Here is a 15,878-nt window from a genome sequence, read left to right as displayed (position 1 = left end):
TAGGTAATGATAGAATTTCCAGTTATGTGCGATAAACAAAAATAAAGTAATCTGTTCACACCATGAGGTGATGAATGGTAAAGGCAAGTTTGCAAGTTTTCAGAATATGCCGCAGAGCACTAAGAACGTTGGTGTTTACGTGAAAATAAAACTTGTAAGACTTTGAGTTAAATGTGGTAGCTTGGCCACTTCCATCTGTTTCTTCTCCTTCCCAAAACCTAAACTCACAGCAAAGGAATTTAAAAAAGGACAACAAAAGCAGAAACAATAAATATTGAGAGTTTTGGACATTTTGGAAGATAAGATGATGGTGGAGTGGTAGCTGAGTTGGTGCAGCAGAGGGAGGGTCAATTGGGTACCTAGAGAGGCACTCCTATGAGGTATTAGGAAGATGATGGTGAGACAGGCTAAAAGAGGACTGCGTGCATGGATGTTTAGGGAAGGAGCAGTTAGAACTAAAGGTCTTTATACCCCACCCTCCAGCCCTCACAGCCAGGAGACTCTGTTCTCTCTCTTTTTTTTTTTTTTTGGTAGAAGCTGAAAAGGAGTCCCAGCCCAAGCAGCATCAGGCACACTGAAAGGTAGCACTGAAACTGGAGTTAAAACTGGGGGACTAAATAGAAGTGTACATACTGAGAGGTCTGATTCCAAGCCCCATAGCGGGAAAGCTAGCAGCTATAAATGCTCCACTAGAAAGATTAAGGAGTCCCCCTTTTGAAAAACTGAATTCCCCTGGAGGAAAGAGCTTCATCCTGATATTGAAGTGCAGGTAGGGATAGGAGCTCACAACCAGGATGACTTGTCACTCTACCACTCTACATTGCAGCTTGCCAGATAGTATATTAGAGCAAGGTATGTAAAGCTTCCCATTTAAAACAGTACAGACAGAAAAGAATCACCAGACATTTAAGGAACATAGTGATTTGGGACACTTGGGTGGCTCAGTCGGTCAAGTGTCTGCCTTCAGCTCAGGTCGCAATCCCAGGTTCCTGGGATTGAGTCCGTCATCAGGCTCCCCATCAGGCTCCCTGCTCAGTGGGGAGCCTGCTTCTCCCTCTGCCTGCAACTCCCCCTGCTTGTGCTCTCTCTTTCTCTCTCTTTGTGACAAACAAATAAATAAAATCTTAAAAAAAAAAAAAATAAGGAACACAGTGATTCGATGTTTATAGCAGCAATGTTCACAATAGCCAAACTATGGACAGAGCCCAGATGTCCATCGACAGATGAATGCATAAAGATGTGGTATGCATGTGTGTGTGTTATTTATATGGCATTTATATATAAATAAATATATATAGGAATATTACTCGGCCATCAAAAAGAATGAAATCTTGCCATTTGCAATGATATGGATGGAACTAGAGGGTATAATGCAAAGTGAAATAAGTCAGTCAGAGAAAGACAAATATCATATAATTTCACTCATATGTGGAATTTAAGAAACAAAACAGATGAATATAGGGCAAGGGAAGGAAAAATGAAGTAAGATGAAAATAGAGAGGGAGGCAAACCATAAGAGATGCTGAACTCTAGGAAACAAACTGAGGGTTGCTGGGGGGGAGGTAGGTGGGGGAAGGGGTAACTGGGTGATGGGCATTAAGGAGGGCACTTGATGTAATGAGCACTGGGTGTCATATGCAAAAGATGAATCATTAAATTCTACCCCTGAAATTGATAATACAGTATATGTTAACTACACTGAATTTAAATAAAGAATTAAAATTTAAAAAAAAAGAAAAGATGTTGAGGAAAGAGGGGACTCTGCATTTCCATAGTCTTACGTTTACACATATAAGGAAGACTTTGATCCAGTAACACTTCTAGCTCCTATCTCCCTCCTGTCACTCACTGAGCTAGTCTGGAGAAGAAACAAGGCATGCTCTGATCAGATCCTTCTCTCCAACTTTCCTCTGAGCTAGCAAGTCCTCAGGATGCATGCTCTCTACAATGCAGTAACCCTGCCCCCACAGGGTTGATCTTCATTTGCCTAGTTCTTCATTCAAGGGGGGGAAATTAAATTCTGGGTGTTCAGAAAACTCACCTGGCCAAGATCTAAAAAGTCATATCCTTCAATACAGCTTTTATCTGTTATTTATCTCCATCAGTGTGTTTCTTAGTTTTATTTTTCAATTGGTTCCAACTTTGGGAGAGTAAGGGGGTTTATTTATTGGGGCCCTCAAAATAGAAAAAGTCCAAGATGAAAAAGAGAGACTAAAGCAAGCAAAAAGGAAAAAGGAGCCCAGCAGAAACAAAAACACTGCAGGGAACAAAAGAAAGCTTGCTATAATTAATATTCTTGCAGAACTAAGAGAAGATACTACACCCCATGAAACAAGTACAGGATTCTTTAATAAAGGAACAGATGATGAACAAGAAAAGACTTTTAAAAATTAAGTACATGAGAGCTCAAATTTTAAACATTCCATAAAAGGGCTTAAAATAAAATGGAAGATATTGCCCAGAAACTAGAACAAAAAGAAAACAGTATGGAAATAGGAAAGAAAATTAGGTGTTCGGTCCAGAAAAGTAGGTATTCTGTCCAGGTATTTTTTATATAACTAATAAAAGTTCTAGAAAGAAAAAAAACAGAAAAGGAAAGAAAAATTATTAACATTTTCAGGTTTAAGAATGTGAATCTTCTATTGAAATGGCTCATCAAATACATAGCTTAATAAATTGAGGACAGAGAGAGAGGACAGAGAATACATACACACCATGATTCAGAGTAAAGCTTCCAGGGCCAAAGCTTCTGAAGATAAACATTCTAGAAAGGGGTTAAAACAAAGAAACCAAAAATAAAACACTATAAAGAATAAGAATAGAATTGGGTTTCTCAATAGGAACACAGTCACACAGAAGATAATAAAGCAATGTCTTCAAAATTCTGAAGGTAGATGATTTTCAACCTAGGATTCTTTATGACCTATCAGTCAAGTGAAGATATTTTCAAATATGCAAGAACTTAAAAAAATTTACGCTCCATGAAGTTTTACTCAAAGTAGTTACTGAAAGATATGCTCCAACCAAACAAGGGAGTAATCCAAGAAGAAGGACAAGTGGTCTAGAAAAAAGGAGACTCCAAAAGAGGACAAGAAGAAAGAGAAGTCTCTAAAATGTTCCGTTATCAGAACAAAATATTAAACACTCTGAAAAAATAAAGAGAAATAAAAAGGAACTGCTGTGTTTGAACATACAATGAATTTAATGATAAGTGTGTAGAAAAATGTTGGAGCCTCTGGAAAAACATAAAAATACTTTGCCACGGGTGCCTGGGTGGCTCAGTTGTTAAGCGTCTGCCTTCAGCTCAGGTCATGATCCCAGGGTCCTGGGATCGAGTCCCTCATCGGGCTCCCTGCTCCACTGGAAGCCTGCTTCTCCCTCTCCTGCTCCCCCTGCTTGTGTTCCTGCTCTCACTCTCTCTCTGTCAAATAAATAAATAAAATCTTTAAAAAAAAAAAATTTGCCTGTACAGACGAATGGGCAAATTAAAAATGATCATCAACCATAAGAAAAACAAAGATGATACAAAAGAGAGATAATCATCGTATATTACATGACTCAGTGGTAAACTTATGCATATAGTGATAATAATGTTAAAACTAACCACTGATTTAACCAAAATTCATGACTTCATTGTAAAGGGTAGAAAGGGAAACTGAAGAGGATATGAGAAAGCTAAATGTTTATCTTTCATAGTTAGATGCTAAGATAATGTCTGAAATTTGCAAATTAATAAACAGCAGCATACGCATACTAGTAACAAAAGTGGAGGAAATGTTAGGAAAACCAGCTGGAACAGCTGCGGGTCACTGCCTACAGACGGAGACTGAAAGATGGAGAGGAGACCGTAGGGTACTGCTGGTTTCCACATGAAGTTTTTCAATACCATTTACATCTTAAACTAGACCCATGTATTACTTTTATAAAAATATTCCACTTTTAAAACACTTCTGGACTAATAACATTTTCTTCTATAATAAAATAGTAAATTGTAAATGCACAGAGAATTCACTCCAACATTTATTAGGTACTGTCTACAAAGCACTGTGCTGTGCCCTCAGACACAGAGGATTAGAACCCATTACCATATGAGGTTGAAACATAAATAATGCAAGAGAGTAGGCTGAGAAGGAAATAGCCAGCCTAGAGGCTCTACTTTAGAACATCAGCTTTACAACGATGCCTCTGCAAAATCCCACCATAGCAATGTGGATATTGGTAGGGTCATTCCAGTTGTGATCCAAGGTAAGTAACACATGGTTCCTGCACTCAAGAACATTGGTAATGGTAAAGTAAGACTGTAAAATATGCTGCTATTATTACATCTTCTTAGTGAGAAAATAAAAAGCTTTATTGCCAATCTGCTGGGAGCCATCTAAATGAAAAGTTATCAATGGTTTGTTTTCATCTGAAAGATGCACAATAGGTAATGTGCTTCAGAATTTAGCTCTATATTTTTATTAATGTTAAAAATAAACTTAAATCATGAACCGGACCATGCTTATTAAAGTAGTCAATTATATTATGAAATTGGGCTATTTGGAGAGTAGTGTAAGACTTCCTCCTGGCCTTAATGACCGAAAAAGAAAGAGGAAATAGATGAAGTTTAACAAGGTTATGAGCAGAATAATTTACCTAGGCAAAAAATATTCTCTACACAAATGAATTTGCACACAAGTGAGAAAATATTTGGGAGAAAAATATTTGACTAAAGTCTAAAAATGAATCAGCAAAAGAATACTATTCCTAAAAAGCTAGCCATAACTTGGGATCTATTAAATAAAAAGATAGAGTAGAATATTCAAAAGTACCAGAGACTGAGTGTCAATCAGGTTTGTACTAGGTTCTATAAATTTAAAACAGATGTGGGAAACTCAGAGGAGTGACTGCAATACTGGAGCAAAATGACAACGCTGTTGTTGTTTTGGTATTTGTTTTGCATCATACTGAATAGTCTTTTATTTAAAAATTGTCTAGCATTCTTAAACTTTTTCTTTAAAAATCAGTGAAATAAGATACTTAATATTTCCAAATTCAAAAAGTTACAAACCACCAAAAAATCAAGTAAAAAAACATAAAATTATAAATATCATTCTAATATTATTAATATAATTTTTCAAAAATAAAACTACTGGAAGTAATTATTCTAAAAAATTAAACCATAACAAACTTTATTTGATTTTTGTGTTATTTTAAACAACAAAGTGTCTCGATAATGTATGTACATTTTCATGCAAACTTTTCCAGTTGCTCTTTCTGATTCAGTACTGGGGCAGAGAAATAGTGGGGAGATAGTAAGTCTACTCCATGTCTTGTTGATAATTTTGAAGAAAAAAAAAAATCTTCTTGAACAACTTCTTATTTTACAGCAAAGGCTATAATCTTTGTATTGATTCTGAATTGTTGATTTTTCCCCAAGGAAAGCTGTTCATTAGTTACATTAGTTTTTAGTATATTAGTTTTTACCATGTGTAAATTAATTAACTATATCACTTTCACTACTTTTATATTTATATATCACTTCTTTGAAAGTCACTGAAATACACTCAGACATTCTTACATCAGAAACTTCGTTTTGCTGTCATCTTGTCTTTGGAGATACAGGAATTCTGAACAAATACAACTTTACCCCAAATTTTTAATCCAGTATTGACTCTCTGGGTAGAGAAGAGGTTGGTTCAGCTAGTATTTCCATCATAAACTGATGAACTGGATCACTAATTTTATCACGATGTAATGCTTTGGACTGCAAACTGGTCATTTCATGGATATGCCTAGAGCTGGTATCTCCAGCAGCTACTAGCTGTAAGGTTTCCCCCAACTTCAAGCCCCCTCCTTGTCCTTGCACCTTGCCGAGAGCTGCGGCATCCTTAGAGCTGCGGTACTGCTCAGCCGCTGGTGCTCCTACACTTTCGGCATTTATTGAGCACTTCCGTTTCCGCTTCCCGCAGCCGAGCTTCTGATCACACCTGCAGGCAGCAGTCTAGTTAGAGCTGTCAGTATTTCCCTTTCCACCTAAACAGGAGAGCTAACTCTTCCTACCCAAAGCAGAAAAGCGTCAGCTTCAGAGAGCAACCTATTCTTCCACTCTGGCAGATTTTCGGGTTGGAAGGATGAGGAAGAGAGGTGAAGATGAAGGAGAGAGGAGATGTTGAGGGAACTAAGTTACAAAGAGCTGCAAAAGGCTTAAGGCAAGGGAGCAGGGCCTGACGACGTGTTTAGCAGGGACAGAACAAAGTCAAGAGGTAAATAATACTGCAGGTTGATATTTGAAATAAAGATTTTCCAGCCACAAAAATACTATTCCAGTATTTATTCTTTTTCTTGGTTTTAACATGTACTACTTTTTATTGAAACTGATTTGCCTTTCTAACTATATTTTCCTTGAGCTAATATCATTGATACAATTAAAAAAAAAAAATCAATGGTTGGAGAAGTTCAAGACTACACAATCACCCTGATTTGTACAACTGAAAAAGTAGGTAATTCTTTTTTTTTTTTTTTTTTTTTTTTTTTTTTTTTAAAGATTTTATTTATTTATTTGACAGAGAGAGACACAGCGAGAGAGGGAACACAAGCAGGGGGAGTGGGAGAGGGAGAAGCAGGCTCCCCGCAGAGCAGGGAGCCCGATGCGGGACTCGATCCCAGGACCCTGGGATCATGACCTGAGCTGAAGGCAGTCGCTTAACCAACTGAGCCACCCAGGCGCCCCAAAAGTAGGTAATTCTTAAAGAATAATTGAGACCAAGTATTCTAAAATTATTTTCTGTTGAATAAAACAGGCTACTGAATTGAAGATATTTTTAAAATGCTTTTAAAGGATGATAGTTTTTATTTTATAATGTATCTAATTAATTCTAATATCACTTTTTTCATATGCTACTAAAGAGGCCTCACAATTTGAATCAATTTCTTAAAAATTCCATATCAGTTACCTTAAAATAAGTTTATATTAGGTACTAATGAATGATTATTTATTAAAAAATGTTAAGACTGATACCAACTAAACATTCAGTAATAGAGGTAAAACCTTAAACTATGACCCTTGGAAAAAGTGTTAGCATTAAGGAAAAATCCATAATGCTAACTTTACTCTGCACATATGTGAAATGTGTTATTATTAATAGTCATGGTTAAAGTCTAAGAATCAATGCTCAAGTTAGCATATTAATTTCTCTGTAGTTGTATTTCCCTCTATTTGTAGTCTTTATCCTCCTGATACAACCAAAAATATAAAATGAGGAATTTTATAAAAATTCATATTAATCAGAATTAAAAAACCATAGCTACCTTTTTCAGTACACAGTTAAAAAGAATGGAATACAAAATTTTCCTAAAGAAATATTTTTATAGGGGTGCCTGGGTGGCACAGTCAGTTGAGAATCCGACTCTTGATTTCAGCTCAGGGTCGTGAGATCGAGCTCGGTATCGGGCTCTGTACTCAGTGAGGAGTCTGCTTGAGACTCTCTCTCCCTCTCCTGCTGCTGCTCCACGCCTCTTTCTCTCTCTCTCAAATAAGTCTTTAAAAAATATACTTCTACAAATGTTATCAGTGATATATGAATAAATAGGAAGATTCTGAATCTGGTGGAAAAAGGCTGCAGACCTTTTCTACTCTGCATCACCTCTATCAAGAATAGTTCTACAAATGAGCATTATACCTAAAAGACAAAGTAAGAAAAAGTATGACAGTAACAATGCATTGCTGAACAAGTCAACATTCTTAGAGTAAAATGAAATGTACAAATCATTACTTACTCAGACATTCTCTCAAAGCCAAAGCTTGAACACTAGCTAACTGTTTCTCTCTCTGTATAAGTTGCTCGCCAGAAAAATGTGGAAGTGACAAGAAGTCAAAAGGAAAGCCTGAGAAATAGAGAAAAGTAAGTATTAAGGATGTTCTATGACAATAATGTTCAGTTCCCAGAAAATGTGTTATTATATAATTTTAAAAAATAAAAGCCAGTTACTCAACTCTCCTGCTCTTGCTTATTTCAAAATAATAATTAAGATGCAGAAATTAGGCATACTAAATTATTTTGCATTTTAAACCCTGACCTGCCTCTTAAATTGAGGGAATTTAGGTAACAGAGTAGAATTTCCCCCATCACATTTTCTTTTATGGCCTCAGCTACTGAAAGTCCTACACAAAGCACAGAGGCAGTATGGCAGCTCGTCTCTAAAGATGCTCCCAATCAACCACACTTACTATTCACCCATTGTGTAGTCCTTCCACAATGAATCCAGGTTAGCTCTATGAAATCAAAAAGGTACTACGGTAAAAGTGACAGTGAATGAGTTCGGGCTAGGTCAAAAAACCTGGAGGCTTCTTACAACAATGCTCTAAGAGAAGATAGCAACCAGGTAAGAAATCAGACTACCCTGAGACTATAGTGTTGTAAGGAAGCCCAAGTTGGCTATGAAAAAAGAGCCTGTGAAGAGAACGTCAGCTCTCATCTGTTCCAGCCATCCTAACCCAGGAGCCAAACAGGTGGGTGAAGAAGTCATCTTACACAACAAGCTCCGTTAAGTCTTCAAGTGAATGGAGCCCCAGCTTTATGTGGCTGCAAACGTAAGTGGGACTTTAAAATAGAACCATCCAGCTGAGCCCGGTCAACCCATAGGACTATGAAAAGTCATTTTTAAGTTAAATTTGGAGTGGTTTGTCATATACTGATGGATAACCAAAACTTGGAACTTGGTGAAAAAAAAAAGATGGGCAATAAAATGGAACAAGATGCTTGAGAGGAAGTACGTAAAAATGAGAGATAAATTATAGAAAAATATTATCTGTTTTAAAGTGTGTTTTAAAGTGGAAAATACAAACAGGATGCCTGGGTGGCTCAGTCGGTTAAGTATCTGCCTTCAGCTCAGGTCACAATCCCAGAGTCCTGGGATCCAGCTGCTTATTGGGCTCCCTGCTCAGTGGAGAGTCTGCTTCCCCCTCTGCCCCATCCCCTCATGCTTCCACACGTGAGCTCTCTCTATGAAATAAAAAAATAACATCTTTAAAAATAAATAAATAAAGTGGAAAATACTAAAAATTTCCTATTTGGAATCAAAGGCTGACCTACTAAATTTTACTAAGTATAATGAAAAAGGGATTAATTATGTATACTTTAAATTGTTCATATATGCTATAATATGTTCAAAATAAAAGGTAAAATGAAAGTGAAATGGAGTTTGGGGAAAATAAAATCATTAAAAACCACATAAGTTAACTGCATATACAAACAAATATAAAAACGTTTTCCACCTAAAATTAACACTTACTCAGTTTGGCTTCTTCTGTCCTTGCTTTCATCTTTCCATGAATTAAACTGAGTGCAAATGAGCCATTGATCTGGTTGGCTGAGTGAATCAATGTGGCTTTACATTTTCTATTGCCATTACCTTGTAACAGGAGATAATAGCTAGAACACTCTCCTTTCACTTCAACATCTGGAACTAAACAAAAACAATTATTTTGTTAAGTATGTGAAAATTCAGCATGCAACATGGCAGAATCAGTCATTTGACCCATAGGATATAATGATTTTCTATGTTATTTGAAAACAAGCTCTTATGCAACCTCTTTTGGGCAGCACTTGTTCATTTAAGTCAGAAAACTGAAAGCAGAGGATCCTAACAAAAATGATATAAAGCCTACACACTTTACTTTAAAACGATGTGTCCTTGTTCATTACCTTTTGATATGGCCCACTAGACTTCCACGATATCTTTCTTATATGACCACACCCATAATGTACCAACTACTATTTCCAGCTTCTTTTTCTTTAAAATGGAATTAACTGACCCCTGTGAGCACACACAAAATTCCACTGGTGCATCAGAAGTGTACAGATAACACTCCAAGGTAGCTTTTCAGTCCCTGCAGTGGGCATCCATAATGTATTTTACAGAGGGAATGGAGAGCATTCATTAATCTGGCATGCCAGTTACATGAAGGTCACTTAAGACAGCTTCTTGTATTTTTAAAAACAAATCAAGTGAGGGTTATATTGAAGGTCAAAGAAAAACTGTGAAGCCTTTGAGATTAAAAATAGAAGTAGAGTCCCTTTTTTTGTTGAAGATGGTAAATGGACATAAGCATTCATTTTCACTATCTCCTGAAATTCCACAAAATGATAATAAAGAGATTTTTAAAATAGCACAAATCTACAAGGACTAATATCTAACAGAAGAGACAACAGAAACTAATTTTGAAAGCAGGAAAGCAAATGAATAATTGGTAACAGACTGCTAAGGAAGCTGAGAAAAACTGGACAAGGCTTAGAAGCAACATAATTTATACTACAGCCCCTGACAAGACTCTGGGATGATGGTCCCAGACGGCACTGGAAGCAACATGAAGGTAAAATAGGAAAATAGGTTGAAGTCTGTGAGTGAGGTGAAGTCTGGCAACCTGACCAGTCCTTATTCTATTGAGGCACATGATTGTCCTTTTCCCAGTCCAGAAGACTAGTGGTTTATTTTCTGCAGAAAGTAAAACAAGGTGTCTCTGGCCTGAGAGATACTGGACAGAGAGTAGGGTTAGAGTTAATTATCAGTGGATTAAGCATGTACTTGTATATTGAATATTGAGATCCTTTGCCCTAACTTCACCTATGTAACTTCTAGAATTTTGGAAGCCAGATAACAGAATTGAGCTTTCTTTTGGAAATGTGGTCAGTCCTAGAGGAAAGACCGAAGAATCCCAACATCGGGATCAGCTAAGGTCCCAGGGAGATCACCCTAAAATGAAGATCACAGTCAACAAGCTACACTCATGCACCTAAATTTTCCCATTAGTTTTCTGGTACTATCCCTTAAATGTGAGCAGGCAGGCAAATGTTATGAGATCTCAAGAAAAAAGTTGCTAGTATGAAAACAAGATGCCAAAATAAACGGAAAAAAGTGACTTGCAAGGAAACAAAGAATACACAGTAAAAAGAAATCACACACAAGAAACAAACAAACAAACCAATCAGATCACTAAAATCCTCAGAGAAGATACTGCATCCATTAAATAAGAACAGGAGATTATAAGAACATTAATAAGAAAGAGCTCATGGAAATTAAAACTAAGAAAGCATAAACATATACTTCACCTAAATTGGTAGAAGAAAAGTTCAGTGAATCTACAGAAAGTAGTGAAGTAAAAAGACAAAGAAATGGAAAATAGTAGAGAAGATAAAGAGAGACAGACACTCAAATCAGGAGGAACAACATCTACACAGGAGTAATAGAAGTGAGAACATAAAACAACAGAAGGAAGGAAATTACCAACAAAATAAATTGTAAGAACTCTTTCCCCAATAAAAAGACAAGCTTCCAGGCATGCTGAGAGCCCAGTACAAGAATAAAAATAGACCCACCAAGGTGCATCATCATGAAAATTCAGAAGACTAAGAACAAGTAGAAGATTCTGCAAAATTCCAGAGAAAATATGGATTTACTATTAAAAAAAAAAAATCAAGAATGAAAACAGCACTAGAATTCTAAACAACAGCACTAAGAGCTGGAAGACAATGGAGCAATACCGTCAAAATTTCAGGAAGATTTTAGCAAACCTGCTCCACCAAAATAGGGACTAAGGGAAGAGACAAGACGATTAAAGGCACCAACAGAGAAAGGGCAAAAGAAATTTCCATGATGATGAAAAACTAGTCTTTTAAATCCAAAGCTATGGAACAAAGCTAGAGAAACCAGTCTGGATTAGACAGGTCATAAAGATCTGGAAGAGATTTCTTACATATACATGATTGATAGAATACTTAATGTGCTTGAAGGTACTGAAAGGAGTTTCACCACTGGGGGAAGGCTTTGTGGCTGGATATAAAAAAAGATTCACGGACTCTAGCTAAAACAGAATACTGTAGAGGAAAGGAAAATAAGATACATTACATGGCTCAACTGTGAAGAGCGATTACATAATCAAAATAATTAAAACAACTAATATTAATTTAAAATTACTGTATGAGAGGGAAATGAGAAGAATTTCAGTGTGTGGTGAGAGTGAAGGAGCTTAGAGGATCCATACTTGCCTGTTTGAAAACTCACTATAAAGCTACTGTAATCAAGACACTGAGGCACTGGTATAACAACAGACATACAGATTAATAGAACTGAGAATCCATAAGTGAACCCTCACATTTACAGTCACATGATTTTCAACAAAGGCACCAAGACAATTTGATGGGAGAAGGAACAGTTTTTTCAACAAATGGTCTTGGAGCAACCGAACATCCAATATGCAAAAGAATGAAGTTGCGCCCCTACCCCTCTACCTCACATATTAATCCAAAATGGATCAAAAACATAAATTTAACAGTTAAACTTTAAAGCTCTTACAATAAAACAAAGGAATAAATCTTCATGACCTTGGGATTAGGCAATGGTTTGTTAAATAAGAGACACAAAGCACAACGAACAAAAGAAAAAGAGAAAACTGAATTTCACCCAAATTAAGAACTTTTGTGCTTAAAAGTACACCATCAAGAGAACGAAAAGTCAACCCACTATGGGCTTCGGATAATAATGATATGTCAATGCAAGCTTATCAATTTTAACAAATGTACCATTGGGGTGGAATGTTGGTAAAGGGAGGCTATATGTGTGTGAGGACATGGGCTATAAGGAAACTCTCTGTACTTTCTGCTCAATGTTGCTGAGTACCTAAAATGCTCTAAAAAAATAAAGATTATTAATTTTAAAAAGAAGTATCCATATGACAAGGCTGCTGTGAGGAATAAATATGAGATGCTGTAGGGAAAGTGCTTAGACTGATGCCTGACATATACTATTTATTCAGTAACTACTACCAATTAATAAAAAAAAAGTCAACCTACAGAACACAGGGAAATTTTTTTTTTTAAAGATTTATTTATTTGAGAGAGCGAGAGTGAGAGAGAGAAAGAGTACATGAGAGGGGGGAGGGTTAGAGGGAGAAGCAGGCTCCTCGCCAAGCAGGGAGCCCGATGCAGGACTCGATCCAGGGACTCCAGGATCATGACCTGAGCCGAAGGCAGTTGCTTAACCAACTGAGCCACCCAGGCGCCCCCACAGGGAAATTTTTGTAAATAGGGTATCTTATAAGGGATTTGTATCTAGAATATATAAATAACTCCTATGGCAATAAAAAGACAACTCAATTAAAAACTGAGTAAAGGATCTGAATAGACTTTCCTCCAAAGATATATACAAATGGCCAATAAGCACATGTAAAGATCCTCATCATTAGCCAAAAACATCATGTAAATCAAAACCACAAAGAGATACCACTTCACCTCCCTTGGATGAATGTAACAAAAAATACAGACAATAACAGGTACTGATAAAGATGTAGAGAGAATGGAACTCTTATAGATTGCTGTTGGGAATATAAACTGGTACAGCTACTGTTTGGCAATTCTTCAAAAAAGTTAAACATATAATTAACATATGACTCAGAAATGCCACTCCCAGGTTTATATCCAAAATAATTTTAAACATATGCTCACACAAAAACATGTACATAAATATTCATGGTAGCATTATTTACAATAGCCTGAAAGGGTCAACAGCTAAAGTGTCCATCAACTGATGTGTGAATAAATAATAAGTGATACATTCAAATGACGAGTTGTATTCAGCAATAAAAAGAATGAAGTATCGGTATGTCGTACAACAAAGATGAACCTTAAAAACATGCTATATGTGAAAGAAGCCATACATTAAAGATGACATTTATTTATTGTATGATTAATTTATATGAAATACCTAGAACAGACAAATCTATACAGAAAGAAATAGATTAGTGATTGCCTAAGGGCTGGGGGGGGGGAGCACGCAATGGGAATGGGGAGGGACTGCTAAAGGGTTTGGAGTTGCTCTCTGGAGACATGAAAATGTCCTAAAATTGACTGTGGTGAATATAGTACTAGAAGTCCTAGCCACAGCAATCAGACAACAAAAAGAAATAAAAGGCATCCGAACTGGCAAAGAAGTCAAACTCTCACTCTTTGCAGGTGATATGATACTTTATGTGGAAAACCCAAAAGATTCCACCCCAAAACTGCTAGAACTCATACAGGAATTCAGTAAAGTGGCAGGATATAAAATCAATGCACAGAAATCAGTGGCATTCCTATACACCAACAACAAGACAGAAGAAAGAGAAATTAAGGAGTCAATCCCATCTACAACTGCACCCAAAACCGTAAGATACCTAGGAATAAATCTAACCAAAGAGGCAAAGAATCTGTACTCAGAAAACTATAAAATACTCATGAAAGAAAAACACAAAGAAATGGAAAAAACGTTCCATGCTCATGGATTGGAAGAACAAATATTGTGAAGATGTCAATGCTACCTAGAGCAATCTACACATTTAATGCAATCCCTATCAAAACACCACCAACTTTTTTCAAAGAAATGGAACCAATAATCCTAAAATTTGTATGGAACCAGAAAAGACTCCAAATAGCCAGAGGAATGTTGAAAAAGAAAAGCAAAGCTGGTGGCATCACAATTCCGGACTTCAAGCTCTATTACAAAGTTGTCATCATCAGGACAGTATGGTGCTGGTACAAAAACAGACACATAGATCAAAAGAACAGAACAGAGAGCCCAGAAATGGACCCTCAACTCTGTGGTCAACTAATCTTCGACAAAGCAGGAAAGACGGTCCAATGGAAAAAAGACAGTCTCTTCAACAAACGGTGTTGGGAAAATTGGATAGCCAGAGGCAGAAGAATGAAACTGGACCATTTCCTTACACCACACACAAAAACAGACTCAAAATGACTGAAAGACCGAAATGTGAGATAGGAGTCCATCAAAATCCTAAAGGAGAACACAGGCAGCAACCTCTTCGACCTCAGCTGCAGCAACTTCTTCCTAGAAACATCGCCAAAGGCAAGGGCAGCAAGGGCAAAAATGAACTATTGGGACTTCATCAAGATAAAAAGCTTTTGCCCAGCAAAAGAAACAGTCAACAAAACCAAAAGACAACCGACAGAATGGGAGAAGATATTTGCAAATGACACATCAGATAAAAGGCTAGTATCCAAAATCTATAAAGAACTTATCAAACTCAACACCCAAAGAACAAATGATCCAATCAAGAAATGGGCAGAAGACATGAAGAGACATTTTTCCAAAGAAGACATCCAAATGGCCAACAGACAACATGAAAAAGTGCTCAACATCGCTAGGCATCAGGGAAATCCAAATCAAAACCTCAATGAGATACCACCTCACACCAGTCAGAATGGCTAAAATTAACAAGTCAGGAAATGACAGATGTTGGCGAGGATGTGGAGAAAGGGGAACCCTCCTACACTGTTGGTGGGAATGCAAGGTGGTGCAGCCACTCTGGAAAACTGTATGGAGGTTCCTCAGAAAGTTGGAAATAGAGCTACCATACTACCCAACAATTGCACTACTGGGTATTTACCCCAAAGATACAAATGTAGGGATCCGAAGGGGTACGTGCACCCCAATGTTTATAGCAGCAATGTTCACAATAGCCAAACTGTGCAAAGAGCCAAGATGCCCATCAACAGATGAATGGATAAAGAAGGTGTGGTATATGTATATACAATGGAATATTAAGCAGACATAAAAAGAAATGAAATCTTACCATTTGCAACGACATGGATGGAACTGGAGGGTACTATGCTGAGCGAAATAAGTCAATCAGAGAAAGACAGGTATCATATGCTCTTACCGATATGAGGAATTCTTAATCTCAGGAAACAAACTGAGGGTTGCTGGAGTCGTGGGGGGTGGGAGGCACGGGGTGGCTGGGTGATAGATATTGGGGAGGGTATGTGCTATGGTGAGCACTGTGAATTGTGTAAGACTGTTGAATCACAGACCTGTACCTCTGAAACAAATAATACATTATATGTTTA

At 37.0% G+C, this 15,878-nt stretch overlaps 1 protein-coding gene across 1 annotated transcript in view; it reads right to left on the bottom strand.

The window, feature by feature from the left end:
• The window catches only part of LOC110578917 (MDM2 binding protein), a 71,187-nt gene that overhangs the window by 27,279 nt on the left and 28,030 nt on the right, over positions 1-15,878 (bottom strand). The window contains exons 12-13 of the mRNA XM_021688435.1: positions 9,274-9,447; positions 7,759-7,866 (exon numbers count right to left, since the gene is read on the bottom strand). Coding sequence (XP_021544110.1) covers positions 7,759-7,866; positions 9,274-9,447 — 282 coding nt within the window. The remainder of the gene's footprint in view (positions 1-7,758; positions 7,867-9,273; positions 9,448-15,878) is intronic.

The sequence above is a fragment of the Neomonachus schauinslandi genome, chromosome 4 (assembly GCF_002201575.2).
Source record: "Neomonachus schauinslandi chromosome 4, ASM220157v2, whole genome shotgun sequence".
In the NCBI taxonomy this organism is placed as follows: Eukaryota; Metazoa; Chordata; class Mammalia; order Carnivora; family Phocidae; genus Neomonachus; species Neomonachus schauinslandi.
This window is presented reverse-complemented; position numbering and strand designations above follow the sequence as displayed.